Raw genomic sequence first — 22,486 nt, forward strand, 5'->3', positions numbered from 1 at the left:
AAACCAACGTGGAACAGATGGTGAATTGATGTCCTTGCCCAATGGGAACGTTACTCCAACATCCTGGTCATTAATACTATATACCAACAGACAACAATATAACGTTACTCCATCCTCCTGGTCATTAATAACCATCAGACAACAATATAATGTTACTCCATCATCCTGGTCATTAATAACCATCAGAGGACAACAATATAATGTTACTCCATCATCCTGGTCATTAATACTATATACCATCAGAGGACAACAATATAATGTTACTCCAACATCCTGGTCATTAATACTATATACCATCAGAGGACAACAATATAATGTTACTCCATCATCCTGGTCATTAATACTATATACCAACAGACAACAATATAATGTTACTCCATCATCCTGGTCATTAATACTATATACCATCAGAGGACAACAATATAATGTTACTCCATCATCCTGGTCATTAATACTATATACCATCAGAGGACAACAATATAATGTTACTCCATCATCCTGGTCATTAATAACCATCAGAGGACAACAATATAATGTTACTCCAACATCCTGGTCATTAATACTATATACCATCAGAGGACAACAATATAATGTTACTCCATCATCCTGGTCATTAATACTATTAACCATCAGAGGACAACAATATAATGTTACTCCATCATCCTGGTCATTAATACTATATACCATCAGAGGACAACAATATAATGTTACTCCATCATCCTGGTCATTAATACTATATACCATCAGAGGACAACAATATAATGTTACTCCATCATCCTGGTCATTAATAACCATCAGAGGACAACAATATAATGTTACTCCATCATCCTGGTCATTAATAACCATCAGAGGACAACAATATAATGTTACTCCATCATCCTGGTCATTAATACTATATACCATCAGACAACAATATAATGTTACTCCATCATCCTGGTCATTAATACTGCATACCATCAGAGGACAATATAATGTTACTCCATCATCCTGGTCATTAATACTATATACCATCAGACAACAATATAATGTTACTCCATCATCCTGGTCATTAATACTACATACCATCAGAGGACAACAATATAATGTTACTCCATCATCCTGGTCATTAATACTATATACCATCAGAGGACAACAATATAATGTTACTCCAACATCCTGGTCATTAATACTACATACCATCAGAGGACAACAATATAATGTTACTCCATCATCCTGGTCATTAATACTACATACCATCAGAGGACAACAATATAATGTTACTCCAACATCCTGGTCATTAATACTACATACCATCAGACAACAATATAATGTTACTCCATCATCCTGGTCATTAATACTATATACCATCAGACAACAATATAATGTTACTCCATCATCCTGGTCATTAATACTATATACCATCAGAGGACAATATAATGTTACTCCATCATCCTGGTCATTAATACTATATACCATCAGAGGACAACAATATAATGTTACTCCATCATCCTGGTCATTAATACTATATACCATCAGAGGACAATATAATGTTACTCCATCATCCTGGTCATTAATACTATATACCATCAGAGGACAACAATATAATGTTACTCCATCATCCTGGTCATTAATAACCATCAGAGGACAACAATATAATGTTACTCCAACATCCTGGTCATTAATACTATATACCATCAGAGGACAACAATATAAAGTTACTCCATCATCCTGGTCATTAATACTATATACCATCAGACAACAATATAATGTTACTCCATCATCCTGGTCATTAATACTACATACCATCAGAGGACAACAATATAATGTTACTCCATCATCCTGGTCATTAATACTATATACCATCAGAGGACAACAATATAATGTTACTCCATCATCCTGGTCATTAATACTATATACCATCAGACAACAATATAATGTTACTCCATCATCCTGGTCATTAATACTATATACCATCAGAGGACAACAATATAATGTTACTCCAACATCCTGGTCATTAATACTATATACCATCAGAGGACAATATAATGTTACTCCATCATCCTGGTCATTAATACTATATACCATCAGAGGACAACAATATAATGTTACTCCATCATCCTGGTCATTAATAACCATCAGAGGACAACAATATAATGTTACTCCATCATCCTGGTCATTAATACTACATACCAGCAGAGGACAACAATATAATGTTACCCCATCATCCTGGTCATTAATAACCATCAGAGGACAACAATATAATGTTACTCCATCATCCTGGTCATTAATACTATATACCATCAGAGGACAACAATATAATGTTACTCCATCATCCTGGTCATTAATAACCATCAGAGGACAACAATATAATGTTACTCCATCATCCTGGTCATTAATACTATATACCAGCAGAGGACAATATAATGTTACTCCATCATCCTGGTCATTAATACTACATACCATCAGAGGACAACAATATAATGTTACTCCATCATCCTGGTCATTAATAACCATCAGAGGACAACAATATAATGTTACTCCAACATCCTGGTCATTAATACTATATACCATCAGAGGACAACAATATAATGTTACTCCATCATCCTGGTCATTAATACTATTAACCATCAGAGGACAACAATATAATGTTACTCCATCATCCTGGTCATTAATACTATATACCATCAGAGGACAACAATATAATGTTACTCCATCATCCTGGTCATTAATACTATATACCATCAGAGGACAATATAATGTTACTCCATCATCCTGGTAATTAATACTACATACCATCAGAGGACAACAATATAATGTTACTCCATCATCCTGGTCATTAATACTATATACCATCAGAGGACAACACTATAATGTTACTCCAACATCCTGGTCATTAATACTATATACCATCAGAGGACAACAATATAATGTTACTCCAACATCCTGGTCATTAATAACCATCAGAGGACAACAATATAATGTTACTCCAACATCCTGGTCATTAATACTATATATCATCAGAGGACAACAATATAATGTTACTCCATCATCCTGGTCATTAATACTATATACCATCAGACAACAATATAATGTTACTCCATCATCCTGGTCATTAATACTATATACCATCAGAGGACAACAATATAATGTTACTCCAACATCCTGGTCATTACAGGATAACAGTACAGTAGTAGATTACAGTATAATCAACAGCAGTTCCCTAACCCTCACCATGGGTATAATCAACAGCAGTTCCCTAACCCTCACCATGGGTATAATCAACAGCAGTTCCCTAACCCTCACCATGGGTATAATCAACAGCAGTTCCCTAACCCTCACCATGGGTATAATCAACAGCAGTTCCCTAACCCTCACCATGGGTATAATCAACAGCAGTTCCCTAACCCTCACCATGGGTATAATCAACAGCAGTTCCCTAACCCTCACCATGGGTATAATCAACAGCAGTTCCCTAACCCTCACCATGGGTATAATCAACAACAGTTCCCTAACCCTCACCATGGGTATAATCAACAGCAGTTCCCTCACCATGGGTATAATCAACAGCAGTTCCCTAACCCTCACCATGGGTATAATCAACAGCAGTTCCCTAACCCTCACCATGGGTATAATCAACAGCAGTTCCCTAACCCTCACCATGGGTATAATCAACAGCAGTTCCCTAACCCTCACCATGGGTATAATCAACAGCAGTTCCCTAACCCTCACCATGGGTATAATCAACAGCAGTTTCCTAACCCTCACCATGGGTATAATCAACAGCAGTTCCCTAACCCTCACCATGGGTATAATCAACAGCAGTTTCCTAACCCTCACCATGGGTATAATCAACAGCAGTTCCCTAACCCTCACCATGGGTATAATCAACAGCAGTTCCCTAACCCTCACCATGGGTATAATCAACAGCAGTTCCCTAACCCTCACCATGGGTATAATCAACAGCAGTTCCCTAATCCTCACCATGGGTATAATCAACAGCAGTTCCCTAACCCTCACCATAGGTATAATCAACAGCAGTTCCCTAACCCTCACCATGGGTATAATCAACAGCAGTTTCCTAACCCTCACCATGGGTATAATCAACAGCAGTTCCCAGTTCCCGACTGTGTTACATAACATATCTGACACCAAACAACATTGCTGACTCCATTCATAGTTCTCCTTCTCACCTCATCTTTGGCTCTCTGTACTTGCTTCTCAAACTCCGCAGGAATCATCTTCCCTCTGAGAAACAAAGACACATTAACACGGATTAGTAACCCAGGTGTCATAGTGACGCAGCTCAGTCATAGATTAACACGGATTAGTAACCCAGGTGTCATAGTGAAGCAGGTCAGTCATAGATTAACACGGATTAGTAACCCAGGTGTCATAGTGACGCAGGTCAGTCATAGATTAACACGGATTAGTAACCCAGGTGTCATAGTGACGCAGGTCAGTCATAGATTAACATGGATTAGTAACCCAGGTGTCATAGTGACGCAGGTCAGTCATAGATTAACACGGATTAGTAACCCAGGTGTCATAGTGACGCAGGTCAGTCATAGATTAACACGGATTAGTAACCCAGGTGTCATAGTGACGCAGGTCAGTCATAGATTAACACGGATTAGTAACCCAGGTGTCATAGTGACGCAGGTCAGTCATAGATTAACACGGATTAGTAACCCAGGTGTCATAGTGACGCAGGTCAGTCATAGATTAACACGGATTAGTAACCCAGGTGTCATAGTGACGCAGGTCAGTCATAGATTAACACGGATTAGTAACCCAGGTGTCATAGTGACGCAGGTCAGTCATAGATTAACACGGATTAGTAACCCAGGTGTCATAGTGACGCAGGTCAGTCATAGTGACGCAGGTCAGACATTGTGGACAGTGACAACAGAAGCGTGTGGTGTGGTCAGTGGAAATATCCGTGTAACTGTAGCAGTAACCAGCAGTAACCAGCAGTAACCAGCAGTAACTAGCAGTAACTAGCAGTAACCAGCAGTAACCAGCAGTAACTGTAGCAGTAACTAGCAGTAACCAGCAGTAACCAGCAGTAACTGTAGCAGTAACTAGCAGTAACCAGCAGTAACTGTAGCAGTAACCAGCAGTAACCAGCAGTAACCAGCAGTAACTGTAGCAGTAACTAGCAGTAACCAGCAGTAACTGTAGCAGTAACCAGCAGTAACCAGCAGTAACCAGCAGTAAGCAGCAGTAAGCAGCAGTAACCAGCAGTAACCAGCAGTAACCAGCAGTAACTGTAGCAGTAACCAGCAGTAACTGTTACAGTAACCAGCAGTAACCAGCAGTAACCAGCAGTAACTGTAGCAGTAACCAGCAGTAACTGTAGCAGTAACCAGCAGTAACTGTAGCAGTAACCAGCAGTAACTAGCAGTAACCAGAAGGAACCAACAGTAACTGTAGCAGTAACTAGCAGTAACCAGCAGTAACTGTAGCAGTAACCAGCAGTAACTAGCAGTAACCAGCAGTAGCTGTGTAACTGTAGCAGTAACCAGCAGTAACCAGCAGTAACCAGCAGTAACCAGCAGTAACTGTAGCAGTAACCAGCAGTAACTGTAGCAGTAACCAGCAGTAACTAGCAGTAACCAGAAGGAACCAACAGTAACTGTAGCAGTAACTAGCAGTAACCAGCAGTAACCAGCAGTAACTGTAGCAGTAACTAGCAGTAACCAGCAGTAACCAGCAGTAACTGTAGCAGTAATTAGCAGTAACCAGCAGTAACTAGCAGTAACCAGCAGTAACCGTGTAACTGTAGCAGTAACCAGCAGTAACCAGCAGTAACCGTGTAACTGTAGCAGGAACCAGCAGTAACCAGCAGTAACCAGCAGGAACCAGCAGTAACCATGTAACTGTAGCAGTAACCAGCAGTAACCAGTAGTAACCAGCAGTAACCATGTAACTGTAGCAGTAACCAGCAGTAACCAGTAGTAACCAGCAGGAACCAGCAGTAACCATGTAACTGTAGCAGTAACCAGCAGTAACCGTGTAACTGCAGCAGTAACCAGCAGTAACCAGCAGTAACCGTGTAACTGTAGCAGTAATCAGCAGTAAGCAGCAGTAACCAGCAGTAACCAGCAGTAAGCAGCAGTAACCAGCAGTAACCATGTAACTGTAGCAGTAACCAGCAGTAAGCAGCAGTAACCAGCAGTAAGCAGCAGTAAGCAGCAGTAAGCAGCAGTAAGCAGCAGTAACCAGCAGTAAGCAGCAGTAACCAGCAGTAACCAGCAGTAAGCAGCAGTAACCAGCAGTAAGCAGCAGTAACCAGCAGTAACCATGTAACTGTAGCAGTAACCAGCAGTAACCAGCAGTAAGCAGCAGTAACCAGCAGTAACCAGCAGTAACCAGCAGTGACCAGCAGTGACCAGCAGTAACCAGCAGTAACCAGCAGTAAGCAGCAGTAAGCAGCAGTAAGCAGCAGTAACCAGCAGTAACCATGTAACTGTAGCAGTAACCAGCAGTAACCAGCAGTAAGCAGCAGTAACCAGCAGTAACCAGCAGTAACCAGCAGTGACCAGCAGTAACCAGCAGTAAGCAGCAGTAACCAGCAGTAAGCAGCAGTAAGCAGCAGTAACCAGCAGTAACCATGTAACTGTAGCAGTAACCAGCAGTAACCAGCAGTAACCAGCAGTAAGCAGCAGTAACCAGCAGTAACCAACAGTAAGCAGCAGTAAGCAGCAGTGACCAGCAGTAACTGTAGCAGTAAGCAGCAGTAACCAACAGTAAGCAGCAGTAACCAACAGTAAGCAGCAGTAACCAGCAGTAAGCAGCAGTAACCAGCAGTAACCAACAGTAAGCAGCAGTAACCAGCAGTAAGCAGCAGTAACCAGCAGTAACCAGCAGTAGGCAGCATACCTCTTATCTGACGGGATCACATAAACATTGTTGGTGCCAATTCCTAGGAAAGCCGCTGCTTTGGCAACCGAGTAATGACACTGAAAAGAACAATGAGAGAAACATGTCACTGAGGGAGAACTGGTTAATCAACCAAATGACTAGTCTGGGCAGGATCCACAATAAGGTGCTGCTATATTAATGACCAGTCTGGGCAGGATCCACAATAAGGTGCTATATTAATGAGCAGTCTAGACAGGATCCACAATAAGGTGCTATATTAATGACCAGTTTAGACAGGATCCACAAAAAGGTGCTATATTAATGAGCAGTCTAGACAGGATCCACAATAAGGTGCTATATTAATGACCAGTCTAGACAGGATCCACAAAAAGGTGCTATATTAATGAGCAGTCTAGACAGGATCCACAATAAGGTGCTATATTAATGAGCAGTCTAGACAGGATCCACAATAAGGTGCTATATTAATGACCAGTTTAGACAGGATCCACAAAAAGGTGCTATATTAATGAGCAGTCTAGACAGGATCCACAATAAGGTGCTATATTAATGACCAGTCTAGACAGGATCCACAAAAAGGTGCTATATTAATGAGCAGTCTAGACAGGATCCACAATAAGGTGCTATATTAATGACCAGTCTAGACAGGATCCACAATAAGGTGCTATATTAATGAGCAGTCTAGACAGGATCCACAATAAGGTGCTATATTAATGACCAGTCTAGACAGGATCCAAAATAAGGTGCTATACAGACAGGGATTATAAAACCACTTAGTCAATATCTTTCAGGGCAACAGCTGGAACTGAGAAACTCCCTGATAGTTGTGTGCTTGTTGTGATATGTTATCATAAAGAGCAGAGAAACTCCCTGATAGTTGTGTGTTTGTGTGTGTGTGTGTGGTGTTAAAACAATAACAGGTGTTGGCCTACCCTGTGTGTGTGTGTGTGTGTGTGTGTGTGTGTGTGTGTGTGTGTGTGTGTGTGTGTGTGTGTGTGTGTGTGTGTGTGTGTGTGTGTGTGTGTGTGTGCGTGTACCTCCTGAGATGTAAACATGACCAGTCTAGGCAAGGCAGACAGGCCCAGCACCTTCACATCAGGACAGTGGTGGTACCTGGCCACGTTCACAGCATACATGTTGGACACAGAGCCACCTGGAGAACACAGAGACAATCTCTCAATCACAGGAAGAAGAAGAAGATGAAGAAAATTATGAAGAAGATGATGAAGGAGAAAGAAGAAGATGAAGAAGGATAAAGATGAAAATGAAGGAGATGATGATGAAGATGAAGAAGAATAAAGAAGAAGAGGAAGATGAAGAAGAAGATGATGATGAAGACAATGATGAAGAAGAAGATGAAGAAAATGAAGAAGAAGAAGAAGATGAAGAAAATGAAGATGAAGATGAAGAAGAAGATGATGATGAAGATGAAGAATAAGATGTGTCAGTCTGTGTGGTTTCCACACCTGGGCTGAAGATGCCGTCCCCTCCCTCCTGCCATCCAATGATCTCAATCATCTTCTGCAGAACCGCCTCCTCTGTCAGCAGGAACACTGGAGCCACCTCGTACGTGTACCTGCCAAGACAAACAACATGTCCAGTCAATGACTCACCTGCTCTCACCTGAGCTACAATACTATCCAATCAATCATCCAAGAACGAGCTACAGACACTTCTGAAATGAATAGCAGAATAGTTGTCATTGATATCATCTCAGTGATCGTAAAATCCCACATCCCTTGTCAGGCACAGTTATACAGTGAGTATGGGTACATGTTGACAGACACTCGGATCATATGAGATGGTAAGATGTAATACTCACAGACTGGGGTTGATAGCTTCTGTGATGAATCGGCCCACTAGTGAATAAGGGTCCATGCCTGCATAGAGCTGGTTGAAGAAGAGAGGATGTCCTGCACATACAAACAGACAAGGTTTGATTCAATCACAACTAAGTTTCCAGGTTTTCCAGAAATCCTGGTCGGAAAAATCCCGGGATCAGGATAGAATAAGCAAGAAAATCCAGATACTAACTTTAACCCTTCCCTAATGTTAGCTAACTTTAACCCTTCCCTAATGTTAGCTAACTTTAACCCTTCCCTAATGTTAGCTAACTTTAACCTTACCCTAATGCTAGCTAACTTTAACCCTACCCTAATGTTAGCTAACTTTAACCCTACCCTAATGTTAGCTAACTTTAACCCTTCCCTAATGGTAGAGTTTGAAGGTCAGTTGGTTGATAGACCTGGTTGACAGGGGTTTTACATTTGGGGTCTGGCTGGCCCGGGCTAGGTGGGGGTCAAGGGATCTCAGGGGCTGGGAGGTTTAAGGGGCCGGGAGTGTTAAGGGCCTAGGACGGTTAAGAGGCTTGGAGGGGTATTAATGATGGGCTACTGTCGCTATCTTGATGATTAACAGCCTGGTTTGGATAGGATAGCGCTGGGGGAAGGGTGGGAGCTACTGTCGCTAGCTTGATGATTTACACCCTGGGTTGGATAGGATAGCGCTGGGTGGAAGGGTGGGAGCTACTATCGCTATAGCCTGTATTATCCAGTAGCTAGCCTGAGTGCCGTGAGGGTGGCTAACTAGAGTCTGGCTAGTTAATTATGTAACAGTAGCTGACTGGGGGGGTTAGAGGGAGAATTTGAAGGTTAGTTGGTTAACAGACCTGGTTGACACAGGTTTTAAATGTGGGGTTTGGCTGGGGGGTTTCAAGGTTAGGGATTGGCTGCATGGGGCTTAGGATTGAGCTGTTTCCTACCAGTCTTGACACTATCGTATGGCGAAGGAGATACTCTGGGCTGGAGAGTTAGAAGGTTAGGGTTTAGGACAGGTTTGGGATGAAGTTCATTGGTGTCTTTTAAAGAGTCTGATTTTAAATCAGGGTTGAGCTGGGTCCTTACCGGTCTTGACACTGTATCGGATGGCATCCCGACAGCGCTGCAGTATCTGGGGATGTGCCTCGCCTCCTTCCCTCAGCTCTAGGTCTAATAGGTCCTTCAGCTGCTCCGGAGAGCGCCACTCACACACCTGTTACATGGGAGAGAAGGAAATAGACTTTGGCGGTTGCTCAAAATGAATACTACCGTGCTCCGAGCGCGGAAATTAGAGCACGGGATGCTGGGAGTATGAGTCCATATCAAAGTTGGCAAAAACGGAGGGCACTTCTCGAATCCGTACTCCAGTTTGTACATATTTCTGAAGCGTAGATCGACGCCGCAACGGAAAGTAGGCACAGAAATATGACGCAACCGGGTTAAAAATGATGCAACATTTCTTGAAATCAAGGGCGGACATTATTAACTGAGCTGAAGTCAGAGAAAGTACACTCCGACTTCGGAATGAAATGTTGCCTCTTCACATCTCATATGTCGGCTGACTACAATATGTATTTTATTTTATCTAGATACGTTAATGAATGCATGCTGTGTTCGTTTTGGCATGTTTACCTGCCTACAATACCCACTGTAGTGTGTGTAAATCGCAAGCCCATAAGTAAGTCGATAGGGCTAACTGTCTTGCTACTACTGTTAGCTAGCCACAGAGAATTGTTAGCTAGCTAGCCACCCACAAAGACTTGACATCTCTGGGGTTTTGTTTTGTGTATATCCTGTGTATATCCTGTTTGGTCTCTATTGTTGCCATTGTCCTGGTTGGAAGAAGGGTCTGTGAATGGGGAGGTGCAGCGTGAGGTAATACAGTAGGGGGAGGTGCAGAGTGAGGTAATACAGTAGGGGGAGGTGCAGCGTGAGGTAATACAGTAGGGCAGGTGCAGCGTGAGGTAATACAGTAGGGGGAGGTGCAGCGTGAGGTAATACAGTAGGGGAGGTGCAGCGTGAGGTAATACAGTAGGGGAGGTGCAGCGTGAGGTAATACAGTAGGGGGAGGAGCAGCGTGAGGTAATACAGTAGGGGGAGGTGCAGCGTGAGGTAATACAGTAGGGGGAGGTGCAGCGTGAGGTAATACAGTAGGGGGAGGTGCAGCGTGAGGTAATACAGTAGGGGAGGTGCAGCGTGAGGTAATACAGTAGGGGGAGGAGCAGCGTGAGGTAATACAGTAGGGGGAGGTGCAGCGTGAGGTAATACAGTAGGGGGAGGTGCAGCGTGAGGTAATACAGTAGGGGGAGGTGCAGCGTGAGGTAATACAGTAGGGGAGGTGCAGCGTGAGGTAATACAGTAGGGGGAGGTGCAGTGTGAGGTAATACAGTAGGGGAGGTGCAGCGTGAGGTAATACAGTAGGGGGAGGTGCAGCGTGAGGTAATACAGTAGGGGAGGTGTAGCGTGAGGTAATACAGTAGGGGAGGTGTAGCGTGAGGTAATACAGTAGGGGGAGGAGCAGCACTCAGAGTGTGAGCGTATGGAGCGCGGTAGGTAGTATGCATATTGATAAACACCCTTCAAGCTACATAGTGAAAATGGTGCCATTTCAGACTGTTCCCTCCACTAGATGTTTGTTTACCTCATCCTTGACGTCAGACAAACTACCTGGGGCCTATTCACCATTCATAAAGAACATGTACTGTATATCAATCAAATCAAATCAAATTTTACAGTAACTATTACAGTGAAAACATACCATGCTATTGTTTGAGGAGATTGCACAGTTAGGAACTTGAAAATGTATATATTGACCAATTAGGCACATTTGGGAAGACTTGATACAACATTTTGAACAGAAATGCAATGGTTCAATGGATCAGTCTAAAACTTTGCACATACACTGCTGTCATCTAGTGAACAAAATATGAATTGCTCCTAGAGTCCTAAGTCAGATAATGGCCTTTCTCTTGCAATTCAAAGACGATGGGGGGGAAAAATATATATTTAAAAAAATTATTTATATTATCTTTTACCAAATCTAATGTGTTATATTATCCTACATTAATTTCACATTTCCACAAACCTCAAAGTGTTTCCTTTCAAATGGTACCAAGAACATGCATATCCTTGCTTCAAGGCCTGAGCTACAGGCAGTTAGATTTGTCATTTTAGGAGAACATTTTAAAAAAAGGGTCAGATCCTTTAACCAACAATGCAGCTTTAAGAAAAATAAGAGTTAAGAAAATATTTACGAAGTAAACTAAAGTAAAAAAAAATAAAGTAACACAATAAAATAAGAATAGCGAGGCTATGTACAGATGGTACGGTACTGAGCCAATGTGCGGGGATACAGGTTAGTTGAGGTAAATGAGATCATATGTACATGTAGATAGGGGTAAAGTGATTATGGATCGATAATAAACAGCGAGTAGCAGTCAATGTAAAAAAAAATTATAAAGGGGGGGTCAATGGAAATAGTCCGGGGAGCCATTTACCTGATACATTCTCATACAGGTCCATGTCCTATTGTTTGAAAAATAAACTGCAGCATTCTGGTATACTTCACAACAGATCTCATTATCCTTTATGCATCCTGGGACTGGAAAGTGCAAAGTGTGTGAGAGAAAAAATTGTAAAAAGAGATGTTTACCTTCTCCTTGACGTCAGTAGCCTTCCAGACGGCCTCCTCCATGATGATGGGCATGGCGTCTCTGAGGAAGCTCTCTGCTTCCCTGATGTCCAGCGTGGGGCCGTTCAGAGTCACCCCGTCCACAAGCACTGGGGGCCGCTTCCCCTTGGGCTCCGCGGGGCTCGCTGAGGCCTTACTAGAGGTATCTGGGGGTAGGAGATAACAGACAGTAATGTCAATACTAGAGGTATCTGGGGGTAGGAGATAACAGACAGTAATGTCAGTACTAGAGGTATTAATAAGAGGGTCAGATGGAGATAACAGGTCAGTTCACGGTTCTGGTGGTCTCTCTTGCTGGGGTCTTACTAGGGTTCTCTGGGGGTCTCTCCTGCTGGGGTCTTACTAGGGGTCTCTGGTGGTCTCTCCTGCTGGGGTCTTACTAGGGGTCTCTGGTGGGCTCTCTTGCTGGGGTCTTACTAGGGTTCTCTGGTGGGCTCTCTTGCTGGGGTCTTACTAGGGGTCTCTGGTGGGCTCTCTTGCTGGGGTCTTACTAGGGGTCTCTGGTGGGCTCTCCTGCTGGGGTCTTACTAGGGGTCTCTGGTGGGCTCTCTTGCTGGGGTCTTACTAGGGGTCTCTGGTGGTCTCTCTTGCTGGGGTCTTACTAGGGGTCTCTGGTGGGCTCTCTTGCTGGGGTCTTACTAGGGGTCTCTCCTGCTGGGGTCTTACTAGGGGTCTCTGGGAGTCTCTCTTGCTGGGGTCTTACTAGGGGTCTCTGGGGGTCTCTCTTGCTGGGGTCTTACTAGGGGTCTCTCCTGCTGGGGTCTTACTAGGGGTCTCTGGGTGTCTCTCTTGCTGGGGTCTTACTAGGGTTCTCTGGGGGTCTCTTGCTGGGGTCTTACTAGGGTTCTCTGGGGGTCTCTCCTGTTGGGGTCTTACTAGGGTTCTCTGGAGGTCTCTCCTGCTGGGGTCTTACTAGGGGTCTCTGGTGGTCTCTCCTGCTTGGGTCTTACTAGGGGTCTCTGGGGGTCTCTCCTGCTGGGGTCTTACTAGGGTTCTCTGGGGGTCTCTCCTGCTGGGGTCTTACTAGGGGTCTCTCCTGCTGGGGTCTTACTAGGGGTCTCCTGCTGGGGTCTTACTAGGGGTCTCTAGTGGTTCAACAGTTCATATTTATTTATTTATTTATTTTATTTAACCTTTATTTAACAGAGAGTGGTGTCAATACTTTGTCAGCACAACAGCACTTCTTGGACGACACACTTGAACAGGTACATCCAGTCCAATCACAGCCAGACTACAGCTGACTAGGGGTCGCTGGGTCAGATAAACACTGCTACTGTAGATGGCCCTCTAATACAGCTGACTAGGGGTCGCTGGGTCAGATAAACACTGCTACTGTAGATGGCCCTCTAATACAGCTGACTAGGGGTCTCTGGGTCAGAGAAACACTGCTACTGTAGATGGCCCTCTAGTACAGCTGACTAGGGGTCTCTGGGTCAGAGAAACACTGCTACTGTAGATGGCCCTCTAATACAGCTGACTAGGGGTCTCTGGGTCAGAGAAACACTGCTACTGTAGATGGCCCTCTAATACAGCTGACTATGGGGTCTCTGAGTCAGAGAAACACTGCTACTGTAGATGGCCCTCTAGTACAGCTTTAACACTGCTACTGTAGATATATCCCAAAAGGCATCCTATTCTCGTGCACTACTTATGAGCACGGGCCCTGGTCATAAGTACACTACGTAGTGAATATGGAGGCCATTTAGGACGCAAAGCCTGTCACTCGAGCCTTATTTCAGCCGTGATGCATTCTGTAAGCTCACCCTTATTTATTGACGTCTCCGGTTGGCTAAGGGTGTTACAAAGAATGTGCACCGCTCATTCCTGACCGACCACACTGACTGGTGCTGCAACTCAAATGACCCCTGGTCTAAAGTAGTGCACTATATGGTGAATACGGTGCCAATCAGGCCACACACGGACGATAATGACAGACGTGATATAACTGTCACCCGCGTTATACTCTTTGTAGCCTATAGCCTAGCATACGCCGTCCCATAACCTGCAACACGGAACGCTGCATGCGTGAAACGCGCTGCTACTGCACTGCTGGCGCGTCCTCGCAGCGCCTGGCGCATCCTCGCAGCGCCTGGCCACCTCGCAGCGCCTGGCCACCTCGCAGCGCCTGGCCACCTCGCAGCGCCTGGCCACAGTTGGTTCACGCTACCGCAGAAGGACAGACAAGTCTTACTGTGCGTTCTGTCACAGACCGGCTCTTTCTTTCTTTCTTTCTTTCTTTCCCCGACATAACAAGTTAGGCTACTGATAAAAAAAATAACGTGTTTTTTTTAAAAACAATTAAGTGTTAATTGTATCTACTTATTACGCAAAGGTGTACTCTATTCAATACCTCCGCAGAGAGACACCTTGCCAGGGCGACTTTCCCCACTGCCCATCTTCGGGAGAACTGTGCGCGGAGCAGCGAGTGAACAGGTAACGCCTGACCCGACCAGATAGAGGGCGCTGGGTGACATTATAGAACACTGACTGACGTAAGTCCATTCTAAAGGCATTGTGACAACTTCTATTCTCCAGGCAAAACGCACTAAAATGTGCCCGTATTTTTATTTTTTATTTTGAGAGAACAGTAAACATTTCAATTCAGGATATAGCTAATGATAATCAATATATATATATATATTTGCAAATAACGTGAAATGCTCCTGCATTTGCCTAACAAACATGTAATAACGAAGGAATAAGAGAAATAGCAGTCCAACATACCGTTCATATGTCTTTCATTCGTCGGCGCCATTGTTCATTTATGGTTGAATTGATTGGTCTCAAACAGCTCTGTTCTTCCAGCTAAAATGTTTTAAATAATGTTTGGAGATAAACTAGAATGTCTCCTTTATAGACCAAGAATGTCTTTAACATGGTGACGTCGCGCCCCGTGGGCAAGGTTAGGCCATCCTTGTTACTGGCGGGTTGCCTGGGCGTCATGGAAGAACACTGGCTGATTACAGTCAAGAGTCTAGAAGAATCAAGTTGACCAATTATTTTCTCTCTGCACTGTTGCCGCGGGGCCACGGTTTCACTGCGTCAGTGCGTTTTTGTTTGTGTCGTTTTGAAATGGAGAGCTGATGACTGGGGAGGGAGGGAGGGAGGATACGTGTTCTCTTCTTGACATTCATACCTATATGTTACACTTTAGAAGAGTTGAAACATTTATGCTATTTTATTAGGGCAATATATTTCCTATGTGGAATATTTCCAATTTAGAATTAGAGAATTCTGTATTTTTCCCCAAAGACATAAACGTAGAGAAGTGACTCATCATCTTGCATATAGCAAGTGTTGGCATCTGTTGGTGGCTTGTATTTCTCCATGAGTAAGACGTTTGACATCAACTTTCTAGGTATCATCGCGTATTTTGTAGGTAGGCCTGCCATTAGTAATATCCGTTTTCTGTTTTTTTGTTGTTGTAATAAAAAAAAAATCCGTGACTGGATACAGTTAGCTATGATGCAATAATAATAATAGGTATTATTATATTTAATTTGTAGAGCGCATTTCCCACGCTCATTGCGCATCTTGTAGACATCAATAAAGGTCGTGGCATTTAACCCCGAGCTAAGTAAGCTAAGTAAGCTGATACTAGATCTGTTCATAAGTGCAACTAGTAGTACAGTGTCATGCTAAGAATCAGATCTAGGGGGACCTCTAGTGGCTGATAAAAAAAAAGGTACTACAGACTCATTGAAAATGGCTTCCTGTTTACCTTTATGATTGTAACCAGGGGCAGTCTGGGATCAGAAATCCACCTTGGCATTTCTAAAACCCTGGCCCATTGTGTTTCTTCCAGGGCCCCCAGTATTAGCCAGACAACATTTTGAGCAGCGATTGGTGTAAGCATTTCAAAACGACACAAACAAAAACGCTCTGACGCAGTGAAACCGTGGCCTCGCGGCAACAGTGCAGAGAGACAATAATAACAAATAATTGGGCAACTTGATTCTTCTAGACTCTTTACTGTAATCAGCCAGTGTTCTTCCATGACGCCCAGGCAACCCGCCAGGAACAAGGATGGCCTAACCTTGCCCACGGGGCGCGACGTCACCATGTTGAAGACATTCTTGGTCTATAAAGGAGACGATCTAGTTTATCTCCAAACATTGTAGATTTTTTTTTTAGCTGGAAGAATAAAGCTGTTTGAGACCAATCAATTAAACCATAAATCTCAACGTACATCAACAACACAGCTCAGGCACTAGGAAGCTCTCTCATCCATTTATATGCAGATGATACAGTCTTATACTCTGCTGGCCCTTCCCCGGGGATGTTGTGTTAAATGCTCTACGACAAAGCTTTCTTAGTGTCCAATAAGCTTTCTCTATCCTTAACCTTGTTCTGAACACCTCCAAAACAAAGGTCATGTGGTTTGGTAAGAAGAATGCCCCTCTCCCCACAGGTGTGATTACTACCGCTGAGGGTTTAGAGTTTGAGGTAGTCACCTCATACAAGTACTTGGCTAGACAGTACACTGTCCTTCTCTCAGCACATATCAAAGCTGCAGGCTAAAGTTAAATCTTGGTTTCCTCTGTCGTAATCGCTCATCTTTCACTCCAGCTGCCCAACTAACCCTGATTCAGATGACCATCCTACCCACGCTAGATTACGGAGACGTAATTTATAGATCGGCAGGTAAGGGTGCTCTCGAGCGGCTAGATGTTCTTTACCATTCGGCCATCAGATTTGCCACCAATGCTCCTTATAGGACACATCACTGCACTCTATACTCCTCTGTAAACTGGTAATCTCTGTATACCTGGCGCAAGACCCACTGGTTGATGCTTATTTATAAAACCCTCTTAGGCCTCACTCCCCCCTGTCTGAGATATCTACTGCAGCCCTCATCCTCCATATACAACACCTGTTCACTCCCCCCTATCTGAGATATCTACTGCAGCCCTCATCCCCCACATACAACACCTGTTCACTCCCCCCTATCTGAGATATCTACTGCAGCCCTCATCCTCCACATACAACACCTGTTCACTCCCCCCTATCTGAGATATCTACTGCAGCCCTCATCCTCCACATACAACACCTGTTCACTCCCCCCTATCTGAGATATCTACTGCAGCCCTCATCCTCCACATACAACACCTGTTCACTCCCCCCTATCTGAGATATCTACTGCAGCCCTCATCCTCCATATACAACACCTGTTCACTCCCCCCTATCTGAGATATCTACTGCAGCCCTCATCCTCCACATACAACACCTGTTCTGCCAGTCACATTCTGTTAAAGGTCCCCAAAGCACACACATTCCTGGGTTGCTCCTCTTTTCAGTTCGCTGCAGCTAGCGACTTGGATGAGCTGCAACAAACACTCAAACTGGACAGTTTTAACTCAAACTTATCAAACTTTATCTCATTCAAAGACTCTTACTGACCGTTGTGGCTGCTTTGTGTGATGATGTATTGTTGTCTCTCTACCTTCTTGCCCTTTGTGCTGTTGTCAGTGCCCAATGATGTTTGTACCCTGTTTTGTGCTGCTACCATGTTGTGTTGCTACCATGTTGTTGTTATGTTGTGCTGCTACCATGTTGTGTTGCTACCATGTTGTTGTTGTTATGTTGTGTTGCTACCATGTTGTTGTTATGTTGTGTTGCTACCATGGTGTTGTCTCATTGTGTTGCTGCCATACTGTGTTGTTGTCTTAGGTCTCTCTTTATGTAGTGTTGTGTTGTCTCTCTTGTTGTGATGTGTGTTTTGTCCTATATTTATATTGTATTTATTTTATTTATTTAAATCCCAGGCCCCCGTCCCCGCAGGAGGCCTTTTGCCTTTTGGTGTTGGACTAGTAACGGGAAGGTTGCAAGTTCAAACCCCCGAGCTGACAAGGTACAAATCTGTCGTTCTGCCCCTGAACAGGCAGTTAACCCACTGTTCCTAGGCCGTCATTGAAAATAAGAATTTGTTCTTAACTGACTTGCCTAGTTAAATAAAGGTTCAATAAAAAATGAAACATTGGGTAACATTTATTCTTTCACTACTAAAGCGGATAATCTGTGGACATGTGTTGGACGAACATACATACAATTAGATGTTTTTTTTCTCCTCATTTTGTCTGTTACAGTTGAAGTGTACCTATGATGAAAATTACAGGCCTCTCTCATCTTTTGAAGTGGGAGAACTTGCACAATTGGTGGCTGACTAAATACTTTTTTGCCCCACTGTACAATTAGATGGTTTTAACATGTTAGATACCTTCTGCACTATGTGTAAGTGAATAGCCTTTATTTTTGGTACAGATACCAATTCATTGAATAGCAATAATTATATGTACTGTTAAAGAGACTGAACATAGGATATTTTTGACTGTAGATGTGTTTTTTAATGATAATGACAACTGTGAATTTATATATTTTTTTCTACCAAAGAAATTCTAATGAACCAGATAATTGACCCTCGACACTTTTTTTGTAGAGAAAGAAAAAAACCAAACATGTTTATTAAATTCTATTGAGAAAACATTTCCTGAAACCAACCAACTTCCTCTTGTCTCATCGTTTCTCCTGTTTTACAGGAAACATCAAATCTAATGAAATGTTATTGGTCACAGACACGTGTTCAGCAGATTCTATTCCGGATGTAAGTGTAATGTTTGTGCTTCTAGCTCCGACAGTAACATCTAACAAGTAAAATATTGAACAAATTACACAACATATACCCAGTACACACACATCTAAGGATTAGAATTAAGAATATATAAATATATGGACGGGCGATGTCAGACCAAGATACAGTATAATAGTATAGACTACAGTATATACATATGAGATGAGTAATGCAGTATGTAAACATTATTACAGTGACTAGTGATCCATTTATTAAAATGGCCAGTGATTTGAGTCTCTATGTAGGCAGCAGCCTCTAATGTGCTAGTGATGGCTGGTTAACAGTCTGATGGTCTTGAGATAGAACTTGTTTTTGCAGTCTCTCGGTCCCAGCTTTGATGCGCCTGTACCGACCTCGCCTTCTGTGAAAAAGGCCCCCAGAAAAGGTCCATGTTGACTGACAATGTCGTAGGCTTCATGGATATAATATAATATAATGTAATATAATGTAATATACCACCTGACTGATCAGTTGTCATCCAGGAGAGAGGTTTTTATCAGAGCAGGGGTTCAAAATAATTAGTTATTGATTCAAAAAGCTCTGAAAATGCCATTAATCCAGCTCAGGTCTACACAATATGTGCAGGGTAACATCCCTGAATGTGTGGTAGAGTTAGCCAGTCCTAACCCAGATAACATAACACTATGTCCTGAATGTGTGGTAGAGTTAGCCAGTCCTAACCCAGATAACATAACACTATGTCCTGAATGTGTAGTAGAGTTAGCCAGTCCTAACCCAGATAACATAACACTATGTACAGGGTAACGTACCTGAATGTGTAGTAGAGTTAGCCAGTCCTAACCCAGATAACATAACACTATGTGCAGGGTAACGTCCCTGAATGTGTGGTAGAGTTAGCCAGTCCTAACCCAGATAACATAACACTATGTGCAGGGTAACGTCCCTGAATGTGTGGTAGAGTTAGCCAGTCCTAACCCAGATAACATAACACTATGTCCTGAATGTGTGGTAGAGTTAGCCAGTCCTAACCCAGATAACATAACAATATGTGCAGGGTAACGTCCCTGAATGTGTGGTAGAGTTAGCCAGTCCTAACCCAGATAACATAACACTATGTCCTGAATGTGTGGTAGAGTTAGCCAGTCCTAACCCAGATAACATAACAATATGTACAGGGTAACGTACCTGAATGTGTAGTAGAGTTAGCCAGTCCTAACCCAGATAACATAACACTATGTACAGGGTAACGTCCCTGAATGTGTGGTAGAGTTAGCCAGTCCTAACCCAGATAACATAACACTATGTACAGGGTAACGTCCCTGAATGTGTGGTAGAGTTAGCCAGTCCTAACCCAGATAACATAACACTATGTGCAGGGTAACGTCCCTGAATGTGTGGTAGAGTTAGCCAGTCCTAACCCAGATAACATAACACTATGTCCTGAATGTGTGGTAGAGTTAGCCAGTCCTAACCCAGATAACATAACAATATGTGCAGGGTAACGTCCCTGAATGTGTGGTAGAGTTAGCCAGTCCTAACCCAGATAACATAACACTATGTCCTGAATGTGTGGTAGAGTTAGCCAGTCCTAACCCAGATAACATAACAATATGTCCTGAATGTGTGGTAGAGTTAGCCAGTCCTAACCCAGATAACATAACAATATGTGCAGGGTAACGTCCCTGAATGTGTGGTAGAGTTAGCCAGTCCTAACCCAGATAACATAACACTATGTCCTGAATGTGTAGTAGAGTTAGCCAGTCCTAACCCAGATAACATAACACTATGTACAGGGTAACGTACCTGAATGTGTAGTAGAGTTAGCCAGTCCTAACCCAGATAACATAACACTATGTGCAGGGTAACGTCCCTGAATGTGTGGTCGAGTTAGCCAGTCCTAACCCAGATAACATAACACTATGTGCAGGGTAACGTCCCTGAATGTGTGGTAGAGTTAGCCAGTCCTAACCCAGATAACATAACACTATGTGCAGGGTAACGTCCCTGAATGTGTGGTAGAGTTAGCCAGTCCTAACCCAGATAACATAACACTATGTCCTGAATGTGTGGTAGAGTTAGCCAGTCCTAACCCAGATAACATAACACTATGTCCTGAATGTGTGGTAGAGTTAGCCAGTCCTAACCCAGATAACATAACACTATGTCCTGAATGTGTGGTAGAGTTAGCCAGTCCTAACCCAGATAACATAACACTATGTCCTGAATGTGTGGTAGAGTTAGCCAGTCCTAACCCAGATAACTTAACAACAACAAGTTATGGGGCAGAGATAATTTTTTTTGCAGTTTTTATAGCTAATCTCGCGCTATTTTACACATCTAGCCATGAGGCTTGAAAGAAAATGTTGCTGTTTTTATAGCTAATTTCCTGTATCCATTTTTTCCAAATAATTTTCATGGTTTATGACGTGTTTGTTACAGGTCCCAGGAGTGAGACCAGGAGAACAGATAATACTGTATGTACCCGATGTCACAGGAAGGCCAGAAAGATCAATCAAGGACATCAACCAGCAGAGCCACTGCCTGTTCACCCCGCTACCATCCAATAGGCTTCTTCTTTCAAGTTAAACATGCAATATGCAGAAATAGCTCCGACCATTTCCTGGTTGTTAAAATTCGAACAGTTTGCCTAATGTCAGTTTATGTGACAAAACAAGCAGTCATTGCGTAGAGAATCATCGTGCCGTCTAAACCGATGTTAAATATATCTTCTCCATAAACCCCAAATATGACATGTTCAGCTGTTTGAAGCTGGTGTACAAAACAGGAAGTAAAAGAAGCAAAAAAAAAAAAAAAAAAAAACTTAAACACTGTGAAGCATAGAAATAGCGCACATAGAACAGATCCACTGCTGCTTACACCTGATTTCAATGAGAATTACAGATCTATAACTCGCATTTCTATGTGAATTTGGTGGGATCGCCCCCCCCAAAAAAAGTTAGGTATTGTAGCTTTATTAGACTATATTTAACAACAAACACTGTTTAATAAACAGATACGCTGCTGTTGAAATGAGATAGTACAACTACCCATTTGCTCTTACTATGTATATATATATACCTATATATATACATATACATATATATATATATATATAGACCTGAATCCAATCGAGAATCTGTGGAAAGAACTGAAAACTGCTGTTCACAAATGCTCTCCATCCAACCTCACTGAGCTCGAGCTGTTTTGCAAGGAGGAATGGGAAAAAATGTCAGTCTCTCGATGTGCAAAACTGATAGAGACATACCCTAAGCGACTTACAGCTGTAATCGCAGCAAAAGGTGGCGCTACAAAGTATTAACTTAAGGGGGCTGAATAATTTTGCACGCCCAATTTTTCAGTTTTTGATTTGTTAAAAAAGTTTGAAATATCCAATAAATGTCGTTCCACTTCATGATTGTGTCCCACTTGTTGTTGATTCTTCACAAAAAAATACAGTTTTATATCTTTATGTTTGAAGCCTGAAATGTGGCAAAAGGTCGCAAAGTTCAAGGGGGCCGAATACTTTCG

General features: G+C 42.9%; 2 protein-coding genes across 2 annotated transcripts in view; one reads left to right on the forward strand and one right to left on the reverse strand.

The window, feature by feature from the left end:
- The window catches only part of LOC110515934 (acidic amino acid decarboxylase GADL1), a 29,883-nt gene extending 14,439 nt beyond the window's left edge, over window positions 1-15,444 (reverse strand). The window contains exons 1-8 of the mRNA XM_036935016.1: window positions 15,094-15,444; window positions 12,331-12,515; window positions 9,765-9,891; window positions 8,684-8,774; window positions 8,328-8,437; window positions 7,899-8,014; window positions 6,862-6,941; window positions 4,170-4,224 (exon numbers count right to left, since the gene is read on the reverse strand). Coding sequence (XP_036790911.1) covers window positions 4,170-4,224; window positions 6,862-6,941; window positions 7,899-8,014; window positions 8,328-8,437; window positions 8,684-8,774; window positions 9,765-9,891; window positions 12,331-12,515; window positions 15,094-15,124 — 795 coding nt within the window. The 5' untranslated portion in view covers window positions 15,125-15,444. The remainder of the gene's footprint in view (window positions 1-4,169; window positions 4,225-6,861; window positions 6,942-7,898; window positions 8,015-8,327; window positions 8,438-8,683; window positions 8,775-9,764; window positions 9,892-12,330; window positions 12,516-15,093) is intronic.
- Window positions 14,647-22,486, forward strand: part of stt3b (STT3 oligosaccharyltransferase complex catalytic subunit B) — a 107,970-nt gene continuing 100,130 nt past the window's right edge. The window contains exon 1 of the mRNA XM_036935010.1: window positions 14,647-14,802. The gene's annotated coding sequence lies outside the window, so the exon portion shown is untranslated. The remainder of the gene's footprint in view (window positions 14,803-22,486) is intronic.

The sequence above is a fragment of the Oncorhynchus mykiss genome, chromosome 2 (genome assembly GCF_013265735.2).
Source record: "Oncorhynchus mykiss isolate Arlee chromosome 2, USDA_OmykA_1.1, whole genome shotgun sequence".
NCBI lineage: Eukaryota > Metazoa > Chordata > Actinopteri > Salmoniformes > Salmonidae > Oncorhynchus > Oncorhynchus mykiss.